The sequence below is a fragment of the Epinephelus fuscoguttatus genome, linkage group LG12 (genome assembly GCF_011397635.1).
Source record: "Epinephelus fuscoguttatus linkage group LG12, E.fuscoguttatus.final_Chr_v1".
Taxonomy (NCBI): Eukaryota; Metazoa; Chordata; class Actinopteri; order Perciformes; family Serranidae; genus Epinephelus; species Epinephelus fuscoguttatus.
Genome location: NC_064763.1, coordinates 39,993,037 through 40,014,814, shown reverse-complemented (window position 1 = coordinate 40,014,814; position 21,778 = coordinate 39,993,037). Strand labels below are relative to the sequence as shown.

The following is a 21,778-nucleotide window of genomic DNA, read 5'->3' as shown; positions in this document are numbered from 1 at the left end:
TATCAGACCGCTTTCACACTGAGGGTTCAACCTGGGCTGAACCAGCACTGAGAAGGCTAAGAAGTGGGTTGGGCAAGGGTCGATGTTAGTATGAATGGCAGCCAAGGCGAGACAAATTATCTCACTGGTTGTGAATAGGGCACGCAGCCATGATGCAGTTGTCACAGGTCGCCACAGCCCAATGGTGCAGTGGCAGCAGGAATGTTTTTACCTGTAGCTACCATTTGAACAACCTGCAGATGTGGCAAGACTTGAAATGCAGAAGCTCCAGGAAGAAATTAAGCGGCGGATGATTGGAACAGTGAAGGACAATGTAGTGTGTGCAAACATAATGAAGCTGCTAAATAAGAGAGGTGACCACCGGACACAGAAACTGGTCACAGACAAATTAAAGGCACTGAAAAAGCAGTACAGTTGAAGTAATCATAATATTACAGGCCAAACCAGGTAGGTTAATTGTGTTTATAGATGTGCCGACTAATATACTATACAATAAGGGATTCAAGTGCAGAACGCTATTTCTGAGTATCATGTATAAACCTCCCACCCATTTCTCCATTAACACTTTATTTTTGTTGTTTTTAAAAATGTTATAAAAAGGTAGAGAAAAAAATATAAAACACAAACAGCCTTATACCATCTCTTTGTGATGGCCTTTTTACAAGCTGCCAACAAGATTTTCAGTGTGTATCTGTCTTCTCTAAACACAGTTCCTCCTGCCATACTGCCTAAGTACAATGCCTTGCATGATCTAGGTATATTATAACCCAAAATTTTAATAATAACCATGTGAACATTCACCCAAAACAGTTTCAGGACAGAGCCAAAATACCCCGCCCATTTCTAACACATGAGGCAACTGGTCTGTATTGCTCCAGGGTTGTGATCCAGGTTGGGTCCCGTTTATACGACAACGATTTCAGCTGAAAACGGTAAACTTTAGTTGCGTTTTGGCCGATCGTTTACACGACAGCAGTGTTTTGGGTGCCTGAAAACACAACGATTTGAAAACGGGTTCCAGAGTGCAACTTTTTGGAAACGGCAGCGTCTTCGTTGTCATGTAAACTTGCACTTGACTTTTCGCACATGCGCATTACGGTTCCAGTCACTAGGCATGCTCGAGAAAGTCGACCGTCACAACAACAATGCCGAGCTCTGTTTGTTCTGCTCGCCCTGTTGATTTGAAGTGAAGTGTAGATCTGTTACTGTAGCAACTCCACCTCGTCGTCCTTCTTTGTTTTGGTTTGTAATCACCGCGTTGGAGAGGAAGAGAGGCGCATGGTGTCATGCCGTGGTGTTGCTTTGCAAATTTACACTGCCACCCATTGGCCTGGCGTGCATACGCAAAGGACAGACTTTTCTGTTTTTAGAGAAACTGTTGTCGTCTAAACAGAGCTTGAATTGTCATGACCAGGGATTAACCCGCGTTGGCTGGCTTGGCTTGAACTGACGAAAGAAGGGTTAAATGAAGGCCGCCACCAATTTCATGTGATGCTAACAGAATTTCAGCATCATAAAATCAACATTAATTTTCACTAATTTTCAATCTCTGGATCGTCTATATTTGAACTGCTTTTAATGACATAGAAACAGAGTAACAAGCAGCTGAGCATAAAACGTAGTCCTTGTCTTTGGGACTGTTGGTTGGCAAATCAGTCACTCATGGTTCCAGCCTTTTGCTGAGCTTCCCCCAACTTTTTGAGCAGAGAGTTTATTGATGTGGCCGTGAGATTCAGCTGAAAGCTCAGGAAAAAGCTGCTAAGTGAACAACTAGGTCAGATGTTCTTGTCAAATAGGTGTTGTGGAAAGAGATGTTAAATTATTTTCTTACTACATTTTAGTGAGCAGCATACATGCAATGCCATTCACCTCCACTGTACTGGCAGATATCTCAGGGACAGATGTTCTATCAGAAGCACAGAGAACACCGGACTGGTTGAACCATTTAGCAGCTGTACACTGGACAGATGAAGTTTTCATAGCCCGCAACTGCAACAAACCAGTTTGATTCCAGCTGGGACCTTTGATATGTTCCATACATTTCTCTCCTCCAATCCTGGCTTCTCTGTACAAAAACACGATTTTAAGTAGGCATAAGCCCCATGTCCACTTGATTTGGATGAGGGGAAGGGTAGAGCATGCAGGAAGAGAGGACGGACCCGCCTGTCAGTGTGGGTTCATCAGAGGAAACACAATATATACTGTATATTAACAGATTTCTCCTCCATTTCCGCTCAGTGCAGAATCCACACACAGCGCTGCCAGCGTTTGTAGTGCAGTGTAATGTGGCGCTTTCGTTGCAAGGCATTAAAAAATACGCTTGACTCAAATAAAATATCAAAATCCATTGCAACATATTGTCTATTAATTGTTACCATCTCTAGTACACACTCTATAGCAACTGAGGGTTTATCAATGACCCCCCAAATCTTGGGATCGCTCTGAGAGTCTTACCTAGCTGAGTCAGGTTGGCTAACTTGAGCTCAGTGCAGTCTAATAATCTGGCTCACCCTGACAACTAGTGGTGACAACATGATTTTTCTACCCCCTGTGCAGCTGTGACATGATGTGCGGTACAGCTGGGTATGTTTGGTCATCCAAACCCAGCTGTTTTGTTGGGTGTGGTCAGAGGTTCAAAAAACTTGTACCTCTTACAGAGTCCAGGGCGGCCATGTTTTTCCTCCTCCTAGAACCTATTGTGAAGTAAAAATGTAAAAATCTAAGACACATGAGAAGAGAAAAACCTCACAATTTTGCATCACTTTCTCTCCTAATTTGAGCAGTTATTTCTAAGTTTTTAAATATTAAATGGACTTGCACTTGCATGTTTCATTCATGCACTCACACACACACTCATACCCTGGTGGCAGAGGCTACCATACAAGGTGCAGTTTAACATTCATACTCATTCACACACTGACAGCACAGCCATCAGAAGCAATTTGGTGTTCAGTACCTTGCCCAGGGACACTTTGACATGCAGAGTGAAAGAGCCAAACCACCGGTCTTCTAATCAGTGGACGACTCTCTCTACCCCCTGAGCCACAGCCCTGTGTCTGAACTCTTATCTGTCGGTCCAACACTTTGGTCCAGAGTAAAATAAAAAACCTTGATTTGTTAAGGTAATGTGAAAACTAAGTTTGCAAAATCAGACATGTTTATAAAATAAATGATTGTTTAATGAGGGAAAAATGCAAGCAGTCTTGTTAAAATTATTGTCCAAAACACGTCAAATTGCATTGATATCTATCTATGGGATCCTTAATTTTTTTATCTCCTCAAAAAGGGGCACGACGTTGACATTTGTGAAGTGACCATATGTTTCGGTCTGGTCTGTTAGCATAAGCAGCTCGTTGGCAGCGGGAATCCCTAATAAGCAAGTAAAATTGGCAATTTTTTACTTAACTGTAAATGCCTGGCAAGTGTATGTTTTATAATGTATAGCTGTATTGTCATATAGGCCTATCCATTTTAAAGTACAAAGTAGTTGTCATAAGCTATGTTTCCATCCAAAGTGATTTGAATCATTGGGAAATGTGCATTCAAAGAAATAAGAATCCTGTGTGTTTCCATTAAATGTACGGACTTTGGTGAAACCCACAAACTCCCGCGAGTTTTCCGCAGAACCGGAAACAAAACAAGTCTCGCATTCTTCTTCTTCTACGTTTTCTGGCGGTTGGCAACCAGCTTGTAAATGCATTACCGCCTTCCCAACCCGGAGTGTGGAGATCACCATGGAGAGAGGTGCGCTACGACAGACTTGATTAGTCGCATTCTTCTTCTTCTACGTTTTCTGGCGGTTGGCAACCAGCTTGTAAATGCATTACTGCCTTCCCGACCCAGAGTGTGGATATCACCATGGAGAGAGGTGCGCTACGACAGACTTGATTTGAACATAACTGTTTCCATCCCCCGTTTTGCGAATCAACATTTTTTTGAATCAACCAAAACCCGGCTCAAGCGAGCGTATTTTAGTTTGTGCGAATCAGGGGATTTTAATTCAGATTTTGGCGTTTCCATCATAATTTTCCCGATGTGATACTTCTAGATGCGCATCTAAACAGGCTGATGGAAACATGGCTATAGAGTAATGGAAATGTTAGGATAAAAATAAATAATAAATAAATATTAGGAAAAGTTGCAGGAAAGTTTTGAAAAAATATTGGGCAAAAATGTGTGGGAACATTGAAAATATCTTTGACAAATACTGGACAAATTGCCATGAAATGTGGTATAGACATTTATGTTCCCAGGAGGATGAGTCAGTCCACCTTTGGTTTATCCCCTGACGTTGCTCCACCAACACGATGAACAAAGAGAAAAGAATAAAAAGTTCTGCAGAGTTTCTTCAGCACACAAACACATCGTTGTTATGGTAGTAAACAAAGAGTGAGTTATGTTTTATTTCGGCCTGAGACCTTTTGAACTGCACATTAAAAAGATTTAAATTGTAAAAATGTATCATATATTTTTGGAAAAGATGAAAAAGTTAAAGGACAAAACAACAAATGAGAAAGACGAACACAGCTGCAGAACCTCAGGAGTTGTGTTGTTGTTTTTATGAATATAAATCTGAGCAGTTTTATTTCTGACCGGCTGTTTCATATTTAAATGTCTGTAGGAAGTCTGCTTTATTCCTCCAATATCTCCTCAGAATAAATGGTTACCTTGGTTACTGTCAGAATATTGCATATTATTTTTTAACTTGTATAATAATCATTTTATGTCAATATGTCCTGTCAAATGTTTAATCTTTGATAAGCAGCCATTTAGTGAGAGGGACACCGTCCAGTGAGCAGCTCATTATTTCCGCCTTGCGCCCAGCTTTTGATTCACCCAGAATGACGAGGCTTATTTTACAGTAATGACCATCTCACTCTACAGTAGCCATTAATTCTTCGCGCTCTCATCCTGCGCGAACCGAGCCAAACTCTGGATCCTTCTGATCACATCCAGAGACTGAAATATGAAACGACGCCAACAGAAATTTTTCCTCTCATCTGCTGAGCCCTGAGGACGGCCCCACTGTGTGTGGTCTCTCTTGAACACACACACACACACACACACACACACACACACACACACACACACACACACACACACTGTCTTTTATACTTCCTCCCCTCCATCTTTTCATCATGCTTCTCTTTTCTTCCTGTATCCTGTGTGAGCTTGAACCTCGCTGTGTCTGCAGCCACGCTGATGCTTTTTCTGTCTTGTTTGCTGAAAACACGTCAGTCTTTGTCACATTTGTGTTTTAGTTTAAGAGAAAAACTCGGACAGACGGAACTGTCTGGAAATAACTAATGCTAGTTGGAGTGAGCGTCACCTAATTAGCCAATAGTACTGAATTATAACGTATATGATATCGCTTCATTAAACTCAGGAAATTATGTCCCCTAACTATAGCTGTCACCTTTACAGTCAGGAAAACACAGACTTAAGCTTTGTCGTGATGTTATGAGAACCATAATCCAGGTGTTCCTTGTGGTTGCACCTTTGATGGCGATAGGAAAGTAACCTGTCATCAGAATTTCTGAAAAAATGTTAATGCCTTGAACAAAAATTTAACTCCAACACTCCCATTTTTCATGAGTTCAAAAAAAGACCTGAAACTTTTTATATGCACACAAAAGTGTAACTAAAACTCTCAATATTTGGTCACAAATGTGTTCAAATCCATGTTTGTTAGCGCTTCTACTTTTCCAAGATGATCTATGAAGATATTGGTTAAACAGACTCGTTACTACACAGGTGTGCCTTGGGATGGTCACAATAAATGGCCACTTTAAAATTTGCAGTTTTAACACACAATAAAATGCCACCGATGTTGCTAGTTTTGAGAGAGCGTGCCATTGGCATGGTGACTACAGGAATGTCCACCAGAGCTGTTGCCTGTGAACTGAATGTTCATTTTACTACCATTAATACATCTCAGATTTAATTTCCGTGAATTTGGCGGTACATCCAACCAGCCTCACAGCCAACAGAGCATGTGTAACCATGTTAGCCCAGGACTGCCCCATCCAATGTCTTCACCTGCAACATCATCGGAGACCAGTCACCCAACTGCTGATTAGGGCTGGGCGATATGACCAAAATCTCATATCATGATATAGGTCATTTTTAATCCGATAAATAAAAGTTGTCGTCCTTTAAACTCTGCCATGAGGGAGTACAAAAACGTTAGTAGGACGAGGGGAGGACATTTCTCCTCGTTTGATAACATTACGATGAGTCAGACAACCGACTCGCTGGTAGCGAGAAAGCTGGTGAATCAGATCAATAAAATGTTATTTTCTGATTGTTTCACAGCGGTTATGTTATAAAGCACAAACACGCCCTCACCCCCACACACCTCTGCTCAACACTGAGGCTGTACTCCGCACCACATGATTTGGGCTGAATATTGTCTGTCTCGCTGCATCTCTGCGGGGCTGTGCTCAGCGTGTGCAGCGCAGCAGAGACAGACAGCGGTGGAATTATATAAACTCGTTATGTTACTGTAAGTGCCGTAAAAGCTTCGCGAATTAAAAAACCAAGAAGAGTAATTTATCCATGAGATCCGTGCAAAAGATGGACAGACTCCAAATGATGAAAAGTATTAAAGTAAAAAGTGTAATTTGCGTCACAACGATATAAACGATAGAGCAAAATATGAAACGATAGACATTTTTCTCTCGTCACACGATATATATCGTCATATCACACAGTCCTACTGCTGATGCAATCCTGCTTATCATCCTCAGCAGGGTCTTGACATTACTGCAGGACGTCATCTGTACTGACGTAATCGGGCAATTGCTCACCTCCAATAAGGTTTGGATCTTTGAAGAAGGGTTCTCTTCACAGATGAATCCAGTGTGACCCAAAAATGTATTCCTGTAGCCCTAGTCAATGTGAAACCCATAGTTCAATAATACTAGTCCATACCCATTGGTAGCTTTGTCACCTTCTACCTATGCCAATCCTGACACTGACAGTTTCTGTGATTATGTACAGCATACCATACCATGACTTAGTCATATCAAAAATTAGAAAACAACAACATTGGTCCACAGGGGGAGCCACAGCGATCAGTCACATTTTAACCATTTTGAAGCATTTTTCTGTTGTTATAGCGCCACCCAGTTGCCAATTAGAGTTAAATTTCTCCAGTCACCTTGAGGCGTCCTGTTCTACATATCTACCAAGTTTAGTAAAAATCCATATGGCGGTTAGGCCGAGATAAGAAATGAGCTCTCTAGCGCCCCCATTTTGTTTGATGGGGTCAATAATGGAGGGGTCCCCTCAGATTATGTGTGGTCATATGCCTACAAAGTTGCGTGGTGATGGGTGAAACCCTTGAGATGTTAGACACCTTTATGTGATGAGCCACGCCCTCCGCAATATTCATTGCCTTATAGAAGCTCAGTTTTAGGAAGTTTTCCAACTTTTGCCAAGAGGGAACTTTAGATATTGCTCCCTAGATTATGTTCACCCAGTTTCATGCAGATCGCTCAAACTTCCTAGGAAGAGATCCATTTGAAGTGTTTTTCAAAAAATTCAAAATGGCGGAAAATCTATATAAGCAGAAGTTATGGGTTCTTGAGGCAAATGTGTTCCTCATGAGGAGAGGCATCTCTGTGCAAAGTTTCATGTCTCTACCACATACAGGGCATGAGATATGCCCATTCAAAGTTTGCAATTTCAATCGGTTGCTATAGCGCCCCCCTTTGGCCAATTGATGTAATATTGCTTCATTCGCATCCTCCCATGACCCTCTACCACTGTGCCAAATTTCACATGGATTGACCAAGTCAGTGAGGAGAAAAACGTGGAACAGACACACGCACAGAGTTTCCGGCATTATATAGTAAGATACAATGACTGTATCATGAACATCGTTTTTTTTAAGCCACCAACATGAGACTCGCCTCTGTGTTTCGGTTCTTTCGCTCTCTCTCCAGTGGATTTCTCCTTTTTGCAGACACACACACACACAAAGAAAGACTCACAAACATGATAGGTCACACACACCCCTCTGCCCATCCAGATCACTCTGTCATGAGCGATAGTGTGAGCAGACGAGGTGTGTTATAGCGTGTATCGCAATATAGCCTAATAATGTTGCAATATTTAAGCCATATTGCCCAGTCCTAAGTCAGATATTCCCATTGAACAGCCAAATTCAATTCAATGTACGTAATTCTGAGTTGGTACAACCCCACTGCTACTACAGCTGTGTTTTAAATACATCACCTAAAAAAACTCGGACAGAGAAGGATCTGAAAATCTTCTGAACACTTCATAGAATACAGTTTTCTACTTGTGTGTGTGCACTTTGTGTTTTTACGACGGTGCCCCGACTGACGCTCACAAATGGCCCAAACTCAGCCGCTAGGATCCCCCGGCTACAACAGTTCTTTGTCAGTGGCCCCTGAGCAGCTCAACTGGGCCTTGTTAAAAGAAGTTTAACAAGGTCATAGTGTTTTTTACCTTCTAACCTTAGATTGTCCCACCTAATCTCTGGATTCAACCCAGAAAATATCTGTTCACAAGCCTTTCCCCTCATCCCAAGGCTATCGTTAGCTGTTGTTTTCCCTTTACTTCACACAGCAAAGCCTGACTTTTGTGTTAATTTGAGTGTATGTGTTATGTGTTGAGGGGTTTGTATCTGAAATTAAACTTGCAGGGGGATAAACATGAGAGAAAAAAACAGAATCTGACCTGGTTAAGTATTATCTGGAGTACTTGGTGCAGTGTAAACAGTCAGTGACTTCCAGTTGAACTGCAATGATTTTAATGCTGAGAAGGTTGTGGGAAACTGGTGCCAACACAGTATCCCTGCAGGCCCCTCTGGCCTGGTGCTCTGCTGTCTGTCTGGGTCGGTGCCCACGTCTACCATCTGCTAACCCTGCCTCATTAAAACAAACCCCAACCCTGGCCTCCATGAACCTCAGCCTGCGCCGCTAACGCTGCTGCTAAGATTTGTTTTCTCCTGTTGTGTTGTATTACACTCAGATCTGCTCCTCTGTCTTCTATTATTTATTCCTGACCCAATTTCTCTTTTTTTGCTTTATTGTGTCCCATACTTTTGCATCCTGTTATGTTCTGTTCTTTCCTCTTTTGTCCTGTTACTCCCTGTCCTGGTGTGTGTGCGTACTGCTCCTGACCTCTGTGGTCCTATCCCTGTATGTCTGGTCTCATCTGCCCTGTCCTGCTATGGCTCGTGATTGGCCTTTAGAGGGATAGTCCGGATCTTTTGAAGTCGGGTTGTATGAGGTACTTATCCAAAGTCAGTGTATTACTATTCTTGCATTACAAGACCTATCTCCACACTACTGTGTCAGTGCTAAAGAAAGGTCTGGGGTGACCAATTATCTTTTGGTTATCAGGGAAAAAACGCTTAGGCTTGTTTTTGTTTCTTTAAACTAATCACAGTCATCTTGGGTGACACTACGCCCAGGATAACGCAATGGTTCTCCTGTAAAAGTTGCATCGGGGTGAAATGGAATGGATCGGTACGTAAGTGAAGTCAGTGTCACCGCCGCATGCTGCTGCCAGAGTTAAAAGACGTTGCAAATCAGCTTTGACCGACTGTGTCAGAAAATGGATCAAGATTGGGCATGAGAGTTTGGACTTGTCTGAGGTGCGTTCACTAGTTGTATTTGTTGCAGACAATTCACCGGCAGAACAAAGCTGACGTGCCTTACTGCACGATCTCGCTCTGTATCAAAACTTTTGCAGTGTGTGAGTTGTTAGCTCGGAGGTTGTTGTTGTTGTTTCCTGTAGTGAAGGGGGTTTGGAAGCGGTACGTGCAGAAAGTGGAAGGAAGGGAGAATCCTGGCCAAAATCAGTGGCCCATTGGCAGCTTTGTATGGCTCATAGCCACGGTCTATATCCAGTGAGTTGAACGAGTGTATTTCATTTAGAAGATGGTGGTTGGCACGCCCCCTTGCAGAAGCAGGCACAAGTAGTGACACAGAAAATAAATAATGTACTGCTGTGGAGGGGTCAGCCACAAAATGTTTTTGAGCCACCTAAAAAAATCGATTTTATTTTTATTTGGCATTTCTGCTTTACTTGACAGAGGATAGAAGGAGAGACAACAAAGGGCAGTGGACAGGGAGGAGATGAAGTGCAGCAAAGGGCACTTGCTAGACTTTAACCCGCACTCCTGCTGTACAGCCTTAGTCTTAGAAGTGCTCAATTCAGTTAACCGGCATTACTGAGGCACCCCTGAAGAATCTGTCAGTTTCAGAATATGCTATATTTTAATGTTTTTACCGCGTAACGTTGCTGTCGGACAGGGATTTCCAACAGGAAACTGAAGCCATTACATCGCTGCCTTTAAAGCCACACTCCATTGAGAAAAACAGTAATTTAACATCACTGAAGAAGAGAGCTGCTGGTCTACCACTGCCTCAGTTAGTTGGTTTTGTCTGTTATTGTGTGACTTTGGCATTTTAAAAAGTTAATTTGAATTCATCAAAGTCACACAGTAACATAGACAAACAAACTGATAAAGGCAGCTGCACACCAGCAGCTCCTGTGTTCAGCTAGCTGAAATTAACGCTTTTTCTCAATGGAGTCTGGTGGCTTTGATGAGAGCATAGATGGGGACTGAAGTTGTTATTGGCTTCCCCAATGAAAAGGCTTTCTGTGGCAAGGTAAAGCGGTGGAAATATTCTCAATATATGCACACTTAAAAGGCAAACTGTTACTGATTTTTTTATTTTTTTTTTTTTATTTTTTTTTTTGGTTGGCCTTTTTTTTAGGTGGCTAAAATACGTTCTGCTGCGGCCTCTACATCAACAGCAGGTGTCCCTCATGAAGAGTGACGAACACAAAACTGCCCATTGTCTTTGCTTTTGGTTATTGTAAAATTGGTCTTCAGTTTTGTTCAGAGTAGCATTAAAAAATCTTAGGTCCAACTTGCCTTAAGCTGTTGTGCTCTTTCTTGTCATATGTTGTTTACTGTTGTGTCATGTGCATAACTATTTTCTGTCCTGTGGTGTCATGCCGTTCCCTCAGTCTGTAGCGCTCTGCTTTACTGGAAGTTTTTGTTTCCCAGTCGAATCACCTCGTGAAACCTTCTGCATAACCCCCTCCTCACTCTGCTCACTCCCTGCGGGATCAGACACGTCACACACAGATTCAAGGGAAGGCGGTGACTTAATAAGTCAACTTAATCTTTGCCTGAGGTGACGAAATTAGATCCATCATTTGGATTAAATTTAACTCACTGGTTTTACTGTCGGTAGCATAAGATGACGTACTGCCTGCAGTAATTACAATCTGATAAAAAGCTACAGAGTTATCAGAATATTTAATGTCTTAAGGAGTGTTGGAGGGGAGGATAGTCGACTCCAAACCTGTCTTTAATATGTCTGTTTTATTAAATGAAACTATATTGTGCTGAAATTGTCTTTCTGCAGGTCCTGACCCCGGAGGAGCTGACCAAAGCCCAGAGGTCCGTCGCTTTTGGCTGCATTAAATACGCCGACCTCTCCCACAACCGCATCAACGACTACGTCTTCTCGTTTGACAAGATGCTGGATGACCGGGGCAACACGGCGGCGTACCTCCTCTACGCCTTCACCCGCATCAGGTATGAGTTAAATATTCAACTTGTGAAACACTGATAAGTTCACATATGGTGATGCAGAAGAAAAGATGACTGTGTGTGTCTGGTAAGTGAGCTCGACTGCTCACTTTGGGAAAGTATCCTAGGAAGTTAAATTAAGTTCCTCCAACACGTTTCTCTCTCGCCTGTGTCCTCCTCTCCACTTTGCCCTGTTAGAGAACCTCCTACCAGTGCCAGTATACTTTCATTACCCATATCTGATCAGCCTTTCTGGCTCTTGTGGGAGCTTGTGGCAAGGGATTAGTCTTTGGGGTCTTTCCAGTCAGCAAGACCCAATTTCTCCTCGCCCCTTATCCCCTGTATCGAGTGACCGTCTCCTGGCTGCAGAGTGCTATGTTGATCCCCTTCCTCTCCAGCTTCCCTGGAGGTGTTAGTCTTGGGGTGGCACAGTGCCCGGCTAAGATTGATCTTCTCTTTTTTCAGCGGGGGGTGGGGGTGCTGGGCAGTCTCGCCTGAGAGGATTCGATGTTCCTGCAGTCAGTCAATAGAGCACTCATTGGTGGCAGCTGCCCCCCACTGTGGGCGTTCAAGTGTCAGAGAAGACAGAAACACAGACGGACTTCAGCAGGGCTATTCAGCTTGGAGCGTCTTGATAGAAAAAATGAAGAACAGAATGGCTGCCACTTGTAGCCACATGCTCAAATATAATTACACAATTAAGAAAACGTCTTAGTGTGAAGTATGGCGCTGGAGCCAGGAGACTATTAGGGTAGCGTAACTGTACTGTAATTTGTACAGAAACTGAAGTGTAAAAAAGACAATTTGTGGTTTTATGGGGAGAAGCATGTTGGCTGTGTTTGGTGACCAGCGGCCAGACTCTGTGAATATGTAGAGTCTTGTTGCTAACTCCCTGTCACTTGCTGTAATTGTTCCTTTTAATGTCGATTAACCAAAGTATTTATGGAGATGCACAATGCAGCAGAGGAGAAGGTAGTGCATGTACTATGAAGTCCTACTGACACTGGTAGGATCTGTACTTAGTACTGCAGCGTTTCCCTCAGAAATATACTCTAGGTGTGACAGAGTTGATGGGAGGAGGAGGGGTTGTGGGTCCGTGAACGCAGTGCAGTTTTACTTTTTTCCTCAGCAGCAGTTCGAGCTTGAGTCACAGGATGAAGAGTTAAGGAACAATTTGATCGTCTCACTCAAGACATCATTTCTGATCAGTTTGTGGTCGGATCGATCAGAGCTGATTGGATCCGATTGGATCCGATCGATGGATTAGAGGAGCAGCTGCTGCAAGTGAAAGCAAACTGTAACCCGCTGTTCTTGCTTCATTAATAATAGTGCCATAGAGATTCATAACCATGGGACCACTTGTTGAAATGTAGTCTATAAGCTCTTTAAACTTACTGGAATGTAATATGTGACATTTCTACTAACAGCGTTATTAATTTCCTGTAGGTCCATCGCTCGTCTGGCCAACATCGATGAGGCTACACTGAGGAAAGCAGCAGAGACCACCGAGATCCTCCTGGACCACGAGAAGGAGTGGAAGCTGGGGAAATGCATCCTCCGCTTCCCAGAGATCCTGCAGAAGATCCAGGACGACCTGCTGCTCCACACGCTCTGCGACTACCTGTACGAGCTCGCCACCACCTTCACAGAGTTCTACGACAGCTGCTACTGCGTGGAGAAGGACAGACAGACAGGTACGCGGGGGTGAAGATAAGATATGTTAGGAAACACTGGGTGGGTCAGAGGTCAGGGTCAGCCTCTAACAGCTCAGAGGAGCTGGAAGAGATTGAGTGTCTTGTTTAAGGGCACTTAGATTACTTCACCAGTTTAACATTACAGTCTAGTAATGTTGTCGGACTTCGGGTGGTTGTTGAAAAAGGATCAGATTTAATGCAGCAGAACCAGAGATATTGTTCCTTTTATTCCACTTATTATTCGTCCTTGTCAAAACCTGGCATCCACAATATCCACAATGCAAGTCGACCGCCAATAGTTAGGTCTGAGATTCGGGTGCGGTATGCTAGTAAGCAGCTAATGTAGCCTGGAGCCTGCAGCAGAGATGAGGAGTGGGCTACAAGGTCTTCTGATCCAGCTGATTTTAACTCAAGTGTCATAACTTGAGGTCATCTTTCAGGCTTCACACAACAAGAGACTTTATACAACTTTTTGCACACATGCAGTAGTACTCCCCAACGCATGTAAAAAGACGACAGTGTGTAAAATGGCCACTCTTCCCCCTCGAGCCCTGTGCATGTGTGCTGACGGAAATGCTTTGATCAGGTTATACTGTAGCTTGCCTGTTTTTGTTTTTTTTTTTACTGGGATCAATAACAGTAATGTAATAGTGTGCCAGTAAACCCGTAACTCCGGTTCTCTCGTCTAAAAGTCAATTTTTGAATGGGATTTTGGTAAAATGCCTCAAATAAGGTCTGTGGTTAACAAAAGCTTAAGCGAGTTTCAGGTTTTGTTCTACGACATAAAACACGTCAGTAAATACCCTACTTGTGAATTCTGAAGCTTTTATGTGTCGTAAAAAAGGCGGTTGCTAATAAGTTGCTCAATACGACTACAAACCCTGTCGGGGACATTAAACGTCATCACCCCCGAACAGGCGAGAGTGCTGGCAGTCCGCCATTACAGCTTCTTATTTAGCTTAAACAGTCCGATTTCCCCATTATACAATGTTTTTAAAATAAAGCGGTTGAAATCAGTTGAAAGCTTAGTGGCAGTGACGTAAAGAGTCATGCGACCGTGGAGTAGTCATGTAGTCCGTTAAAGCCTAACGTTATTGTTTTACTTCTGGCGATCGCATTTAAGCTTCAAATGCGGTATGAAAGGTGTTGATATGTGAAGATTATCTCGCTGAACAAAACCTGTAAGTATCATAAACTTGTGTTAGCCACAGAGCTTATTTTCTGACATAATCCAAAACGCAATGCAAAAATCACATTCACTTTCTCTTCCGGGAACCAGCGCGATGCTAAACTTCCGGGTTGTGACGTCAGCCCTAGCACACTCTATTAAAGCTGCAAGCAGTGTTGGCCGGGACCTCAGACTCACGCCGTTTCGGCCTCCAGCCCACATAGACAGTTGTAGACAAAAGTTTTATACAATTTTAGACCCCTCTCCACTCTAGCTCACAACTGACAATTTCTCCACATTTGCTCGTGTTACTTTCAGAGGCACTACCTCACTTCCTGTTGGAGTTAGGTCAGGGGTGTCAGTGCGTGATTTGTAGGTCTTGATGAGACGAACACGCCAGTTTTGGTTTGATCCTTCTACGCCATTCCTACAGGCTGCAGTGGCCATTTTAGTGGGCCTAGGTGGCGCTAGAGAGTCCATTTTGGCACTTTTGGGGTTATTTTTTTCAATCTATCAAATTTGTTGCCAGTCCTGACATTGACAGTCCTGACACTTTTTGAGCATGTTTAGGGGGTCAAATTTTGTTTGTTTTTTTGTGCACCAGTGGGCCCCATGTCATGCAGTAGGTGCCCTTTTTCTTTTTCGCCCCTGCCCTTCAAAAATCCTGAGTCTGTCACTGAGAGGGAGAGACAAGTTGGAGAGCAGGCAGATGGAGGTGGTTTTACAATGTCTCAAACTCCTCCCTTTTATTCCCAAACTGTGGGTCCAGTCGTCTTTGGCAGAGGTCCCTAATTACTTGTAGAATGTAATCCCTTGCTGCTAAAAACAGTCACATCACGCTATCACAGTCGCTCAAGGTCAAAAGTGCAAAAAGCAAACAAAGGAGCAGCGGTTCCTCAGAGTTCTGCTCGCAATGGGAGTCGGCCAATTAATAGGAGGTTTCATTCGGAGTGGGTTTCCACTAAAAGCCATCTGAACACTGTTGGCCCTCCACTTGTTCCTGTTAGCATTTTATCCCTGCGGTGTGCTGAAGTGCACTTCAGGCTTAGAGCTGCTTAATTATGCTAATTCTCAGTTAGCTCTGTGGCAGTAACCTCAGCTGGAGGTTATTATTTTATATCATTTGTCTTTGTTATAAAATATACAGTTCAGTCTGATGGAGAGCGTGTCTGTGTGAACGGAGACTAAGATCATCAGACAGTCATCGCTGAAGTCAGCTGAATTTGTTGGATTGACATACTGTTCGTGTTTTTATCTTTTAAAGGGTAAAAAAAGAACAAAAGCATCCAACAGAGTGGCAAAGGCCAACGTTGGCACACAATTAACAACATGGCAAAATAAACCAGAGAGGCTCAACTGTAGTTTGATCTTTCTCACTCCAGTTGATGTGTCTTTGCCGGGCAGATACGTACTTTATGTCCACATATGTTCAGCCACACATGGTTTGTGCTAATTTCACTTGAAATATACTTGGAAATATGCACAGCTGAAGCACAATACCAGCTAACGTGATAAAGACCTTCAGGGGGATCCTGTCACGTTTCCTGATCCTGAGGCCGTGTTTTGTCCTGTGCTCACAAGTTATTAGCTTTCATGCACAAGATGGATCTAGAGAGCGCTCGAGGTAACAACTTTTGAGCAGGAGACAGTAGGTGATCATTAGATTTCAGGGAGGCCTGGTTTGTTTCAGTATACAAAACAGTGTTGACTCCCTAACGTCACCTTTAAAGCAGTCCTTCAGTCTGAATATGTGTCCAGTCCTTGGTTGTTTATATTCCTTTAGTCCTTAAAAGTCCACCGATTAAAAGATTTAAAAGTGTTTTTCTTAAAAAGTTATCAAAGTTGTTGTCATGTCATGATAATTGTGTTCGTCAAATGAAAAAAATGTGTCAGTTTCTCCTCCTCATTCCCCGTCAAATTTGTAAAAATACGCACCATCAAAATGTGCTTTAAAAAATTAATTACTTCCAAAACATTGAAGTGAGAGGCGCATTTTTTTTATTTTACTTTAAGTGGTTCTTGGTGACATAAACGTCCTCTAGAGTACCTGTCAGAGCCAGTTTTAGTGTTACAAAATGTTGTGTGATTTACTCTTAGGACAAGACCTTAGTCCTGCCTGACGAACTGGACCACTAGGAGCTACTTTACACCTTAGGATGGTGTGTGAATACAGCCCCTGATGAAATGAATTAAGATGTTAAAAAGATAAAATATTCTGACTTTGAGACATCAATTAAAAACTAATATTTTCTTCCAAAATGCGAGAAGACATTTTTAATAGAAACGTCTGTTTGTCCTCTTTTATCTTTTCAAAACTTTTCTTTCTCATCAGCTTCACTTCAACATCAGCAGCACTCTGTCCGCCTCCGACATACTCTGATGCGTCTGCTTGTTTGTGAAAATTACAAACTAATTTTGCTGTCTGTCAATGATCATCGATGTTTGCGCCCCTTTAACGACCTGTCTGTTTAATTCACCCTCTGCTGCTCATTACGGACTTAATTTCTATTGGATTTCTGCTCCGTGTAGCAATTTGGCCTGATGGGCTGGACGGTCATGGATGTTGCGTGTGGATGCAGATGGCCAGGTCACTGATTTTCATTCGATGTGGCGGTGTCGGCCGCCGCCATGTTGGTGGTAGCATCATTAAATGTGTCCTCTGACCTTTTGTTGTTTGTTGTTACCGTTCAGTGCTTCACCTCTGACTGTTTCTCTCACCTCTTCAATCTGCCCGACTTCTCAACATGTGTTAATATTCTCACTTCCTCTCTTTTTATCCCCTTCACCTCATCTCTTGAGACTTTCTTTGCCCTCTTCAACTCGCCGATTGAATCCATTATGTATTATATATGTTATTTGACTACAGTATCACTCTCATAATCTTCCTGACGTACATGAGGTGTCGCAAACGGAAATGATCGTCAGTTTTATCCCCTGTAGTGTCATAATGAAAGACAGACAGATAAATCTGAGTGGTCGTGAGATGAGTTACAGAGCACGAGAGAAGAAAAATCTGCTAAAAAAAAAAAAAAATAGTAATTTCACAGCCTTTTCTCCAGTCATAGCTTTTTTTGTGAAATAATTGAGCCTCAGACAGATACTGAAACATCTCATGGATCGTTCTAACATGTTTGACACTGATGGGTTGCAAGGGGTTAAAACCACTGATTAATCTTAACATGTTTTATATTCATATATTTATTTTATGCAAAATCTTAATCCATAAAGTAAGCAGTAGCTCTGTAGATCTGTCAGAGAACCACCACAGTATTCACCTGTGAAATCTCCGTCTCTCTCTCCAGGTGAGGTGGTAAAGGTCAACATGTGGAGGATGCTGCTCTGCGAAGCCACGGCCGCCATCATGGCCAAGTGCTTTGACATCCTGGGCATCAACCCCGTCGGCAAGATGTGATGTCACAGTGATCCACCCTGCCTCTGCCTTGTTTTTTCTCCCTTGTGCATCCAAGTTCACCAGAGTCCAGACCAGCAACAGGTGAAGTGACAACATGTCAATAAACAGTAAAGATAAAAATCGTGAGTCCCTTTCGCTCACGTCGAAGCCAAAACTCACTGGACTTTAAGAATATATGTCCACAAAGGTATTATATCCATCCTGGGAGGAAAGATAACTGATGTAAAGTCCATTAAAGAACATCTCATGTAAAGGATCTTTTTTATTAAAGAACCAATATGAAACCAAAATACTACACAGTCTGCTGTCAATTATTTTTAAGTTGTGGAGACGTCAGTCTAAAGCCAGGATTCATATTTTACTAAAAACTATTGTGATAGCTGAAATTTGATCCATAAACAAAAAGATGTCAGTCAGGAATATCAAAATAAAAACAGTGAATCACTTCCTCCTGAGAGAGACTGCATCACTCTCACTGCTGACATATGATCCGATAATGGTCGCACCAAAAAATAATACGACCTTGTGGTTTATTCAGAAATGTTTTCACCTGTCAGAGAGCTGCTCTTCTTCTTCTTCTCAGGAGTGACAGAATCATCACTGCCTGAGGGGCTAGGAATTATAAATGTTGTGCACTCTCCTTTGGAGGGTACAAGAGTGGAGATGTTAGGAGGCTGTGTGGAATGGATGAATCAGTAAAGACGTAGAAGTTTTGCAAAAAACAACAGCAACAAAAAACCCCATCTAGAGTTCCTTTAAGGAATCTGTGTCCCATGGTGTGTCATCATCATCATCATCACAGGAGAAAACTTGAACTTTAGTTGTTCATACAGTGCCTTTCGTGCAAAATTACAAAGACAATACTAAAGTACAAGAAAAATATAGCAATACAATGGATAAAAGGAAACATAAGGAAACTAGAAAAGCACTCAGAGAGTGCAGACCTCTGCCAAGTAGGTGATATTCCCTCCCAATCTGCAGCAGATTTTGCAGCCTGCATCACAATTAGGTTATTTGCATCACTGTCATTATTAGGTTATATATGCCTTCACCATGGAGACACTGTGGTGTGTTTATTTCATTTTTATTTTGTACCAACACAGAACATTAATTTCAACTTTAGAATTACAACAATATTTAGCAAGTAGAACAAGACGTGCTTTCCGGCCACCAGATGGCGCTATTCTCACCGTCTTAATTGCTGCTGAGGCATTTTATCCCGTTATCCACCTTTCCTGAAAATTTCATCAAAATCTGTTCATAACTTTTTGAGTTATTTTGCAGACAAACAAACAAACAAACAGACAAAAAATAAAATAAATTGGTGTACTAAGACGATATGGAGAATGTGAGGTGCATGTATTGCTGCTCTTTATGTCCACAGCCTCCAGCTAACCCTTATTTTCAATAGTAATCATTTTCTGTAATAATCAGTTAACCATTTAGTCTATTAAAAGTAGGAATATACTGAAATTTCCCATTACAATTTCCTAAAGAGGATACCATCATTTGTCTTCATCTAAAACTTGAAAATATTCAGTTTATCAACAGACAAATAAAAGCTAAACTGTAAAGTGTTGGCATTTTGCTTGAAAAATTACTCAAACAATTAATCGATTATTAAAATAGCTGGTTAATCAATCAATCGTTTTAGTACTGTTGATGTAAACTGATAGCTTGGATTTGTTGGTGATTTAATTGGATCCTAATTTACTCTCTCAAAATGAAGATATGCTTTTGAAAGTCTCAGCAAGGTGCATCACCTGCAGCAGCTCTTAGTGACTCAGGAGTCTTCCTCTAACTTCTGTCAGTCAGACGTAGGCTTCATCCACACTAATACGTTCTTGTTTTAAAAAGCATAACTATTGTTACATTCATGTCTAGCATCCACACTTTTTGAGACGATGACACCCGACTTTGTGTCCCAATTCTTTGTTTTTTTTTAGTCACAACAAGTTGATCCAGATCGTTATATCTAGGCCTATACACATTTTGTGATTTTAATCTTGTGTGGGTACTCCTTTCTCATCGGTAGGCATGGGATGAGCTGCGCCTTAATGAATTGTCCCATGTTAGTCGTCTTTTCTGGTGTGGAAGTCAGAGAAATATCACAAGAGACACACAGAACCAAAAAAGATTCAGACTGAAGTCAAGATTTCAGAGATTTCAGGGCTGTAAAAGAAGTGACTGAAAGGTTTGCACTTCTTGCGCTCTGTGTGTGTGCAGCCCTGCAACATGTAAAATAGAGATTTTTGAAATCCAGACTTCAGCTTGAATCTTTTTTTGTTGTGTGTGTGAGTCTTTCTTTCCTACATCACTCCCTTCTTATTGCCGTAGCTTCCTCTGGTAATTGATAATGCTCCCAGTTACACTCAAATATGTTGCTGCATTTGCTTTGTACAACTCTTAATCTGTTTTTTTGTCGCCTTGATTACCTTATACTCGTGTTTCTTTCAGTAACAGTTCCACCTCTTCTTCGGTCCAAGCAACGAGATCTCTGGTCTCACTGTAACTAAGCAACCAACTGCATAGTAATCTGCTTTCTGTTTACACCAGCATGCACATGTGGTGTATGTGAGTAGTCATGTGATATGTGTTTTCAGGTGTGTTAGTAGGGACGGAGATTATCTCTGAAAACAGTGCTTGTGCGAATGGAGTTTCTCCCAACTTGGCCAGTTAGAAGTTTCTTTGTCTTAGATTGCTTTTACAAATTGATTAATGCATCTTGTATTCTGGCGGGTCCTTTTTAAATCATGTCCAAACCTTTGGGCCTGCGAATGAATGAAAGCAACACACACACTGCGCCAGGGTTCACCGGGGTCGTCTCAATTTCTACAAACAACTCCAGTCATCAGAGCGAGTTTGTGAGATGCTTTAATCACATAAAAATTCTACACATTGGAGCTTGGAGCATCAGTGAGAGAGAATAGCTTTGCATGCATTTCGACTCTAATTGCTTTCCGCGGCGTCCGCCCCTCCGCTCCGCAGACGTTGACATATAGAAAGTCGCATTAGACTTGAAGCTGCTTTTTAGATAACGACAATTACAGTCTTTGCCTTCCATGACTTGTGCGAGTAAGTGGGCTTTGTTTGCAGAAACTCAAAGTGCAAGGCAAACAAACCCATTTGATGAGGTTAATTATACATCACACACACTCCGAGGCAGCCTGCAAGCCTGTAATTGTTAAGTCTGCCTGTACCCACCAGACAGTTGTGCACTTCCATAGATATAAAAGTTGTATGACTCGGAGAATCGCCACAAGTCATACAATAGTTGTTAGAAGAGTTCTTAAGCCGTGCCCAGGGGAAGAAGCGTGCCTGTGACCCATCTTTGAAACTTATGAAATATCTAAACTCCTCTCCTTTCTAGTAGTCTCTCATCATCCTGTACGTCCCAGGACTTTATGGCTCATCTCAGTACCTTCTCAGGCAATAATTCCCACAGCAGCTTCATGAAAGATTCATTAAGCTTTCAAAGAGTCGAGTCTTTTTTTTTCCCTTTTTTTGAGCTGCTGCCGAGCTGCTGCTGAAGGACAGTGTTAAAGGTGTTTTGACAGTCTCTCCAGGAGGAGAACGCCTGCCACGCTGCTTCACTAACGCCTGTGGAAGCAATAACGTTCCCCCGCCTCGATGGGACAGACGGATCTCATCACCTGGTGGCCTCAGCTGATATTTATTCCCTTTCTCCCGTGTCTCGGGGTGGATTAGAGAGGCAGGGTGGTGATGGGGGGGTCGCCTCTTAGCAGGCCTGAGTGGTTTGGAGAAGCTACCTGTGGAGACTGAAGGAGCGGTGTCCTCCCTGCTGAGCAAGACGCCTCTGAATCAACATGCAGGAGAGAAGTTTTGGGGCATCCTGGTGATGCGGATGGGAGGTATTGAGCAGAGGTTGTGAGAGGTAAATGCAGCGTGGCGCCTGG

At 42.4% G+C, this 21,778-nt stretch overlaps 1 protein-coding gene across 1 annotated transcript in view; it reads left to right on the top strand.

Annotated features, from left to right (window-relative positions):
• rars1 (arginyl-tRNA synthetase 1) overlaps window positions 1-18,156 on the top strand; it is a 34,476-nt gene extending 16,320 nt beyond the window's left edge. Inside the window, exons 13-15 of the mRNA XM_049591365.1 lie at window positions 11,421-11,593; window positions 13,034-13,281; window positions 17,752-18,156. Coding sequence (XP_049447322.1) covers window positions 11,421-11,593; window positions 13,034-13,281; window positions 17,752-17,861 — 531 coding nt within the window. The 3' untranslated portion in view covers window positions 17,862-18,156. The remainder of the gene's footprint in view (window positions 1-11,420; window positions 11,594-13,033; window positions 13,282-17,751) is intronic.
• The last annotated feature ends 3,622 nt before the right edge of the window (window positions 18,157-21,778 follow it).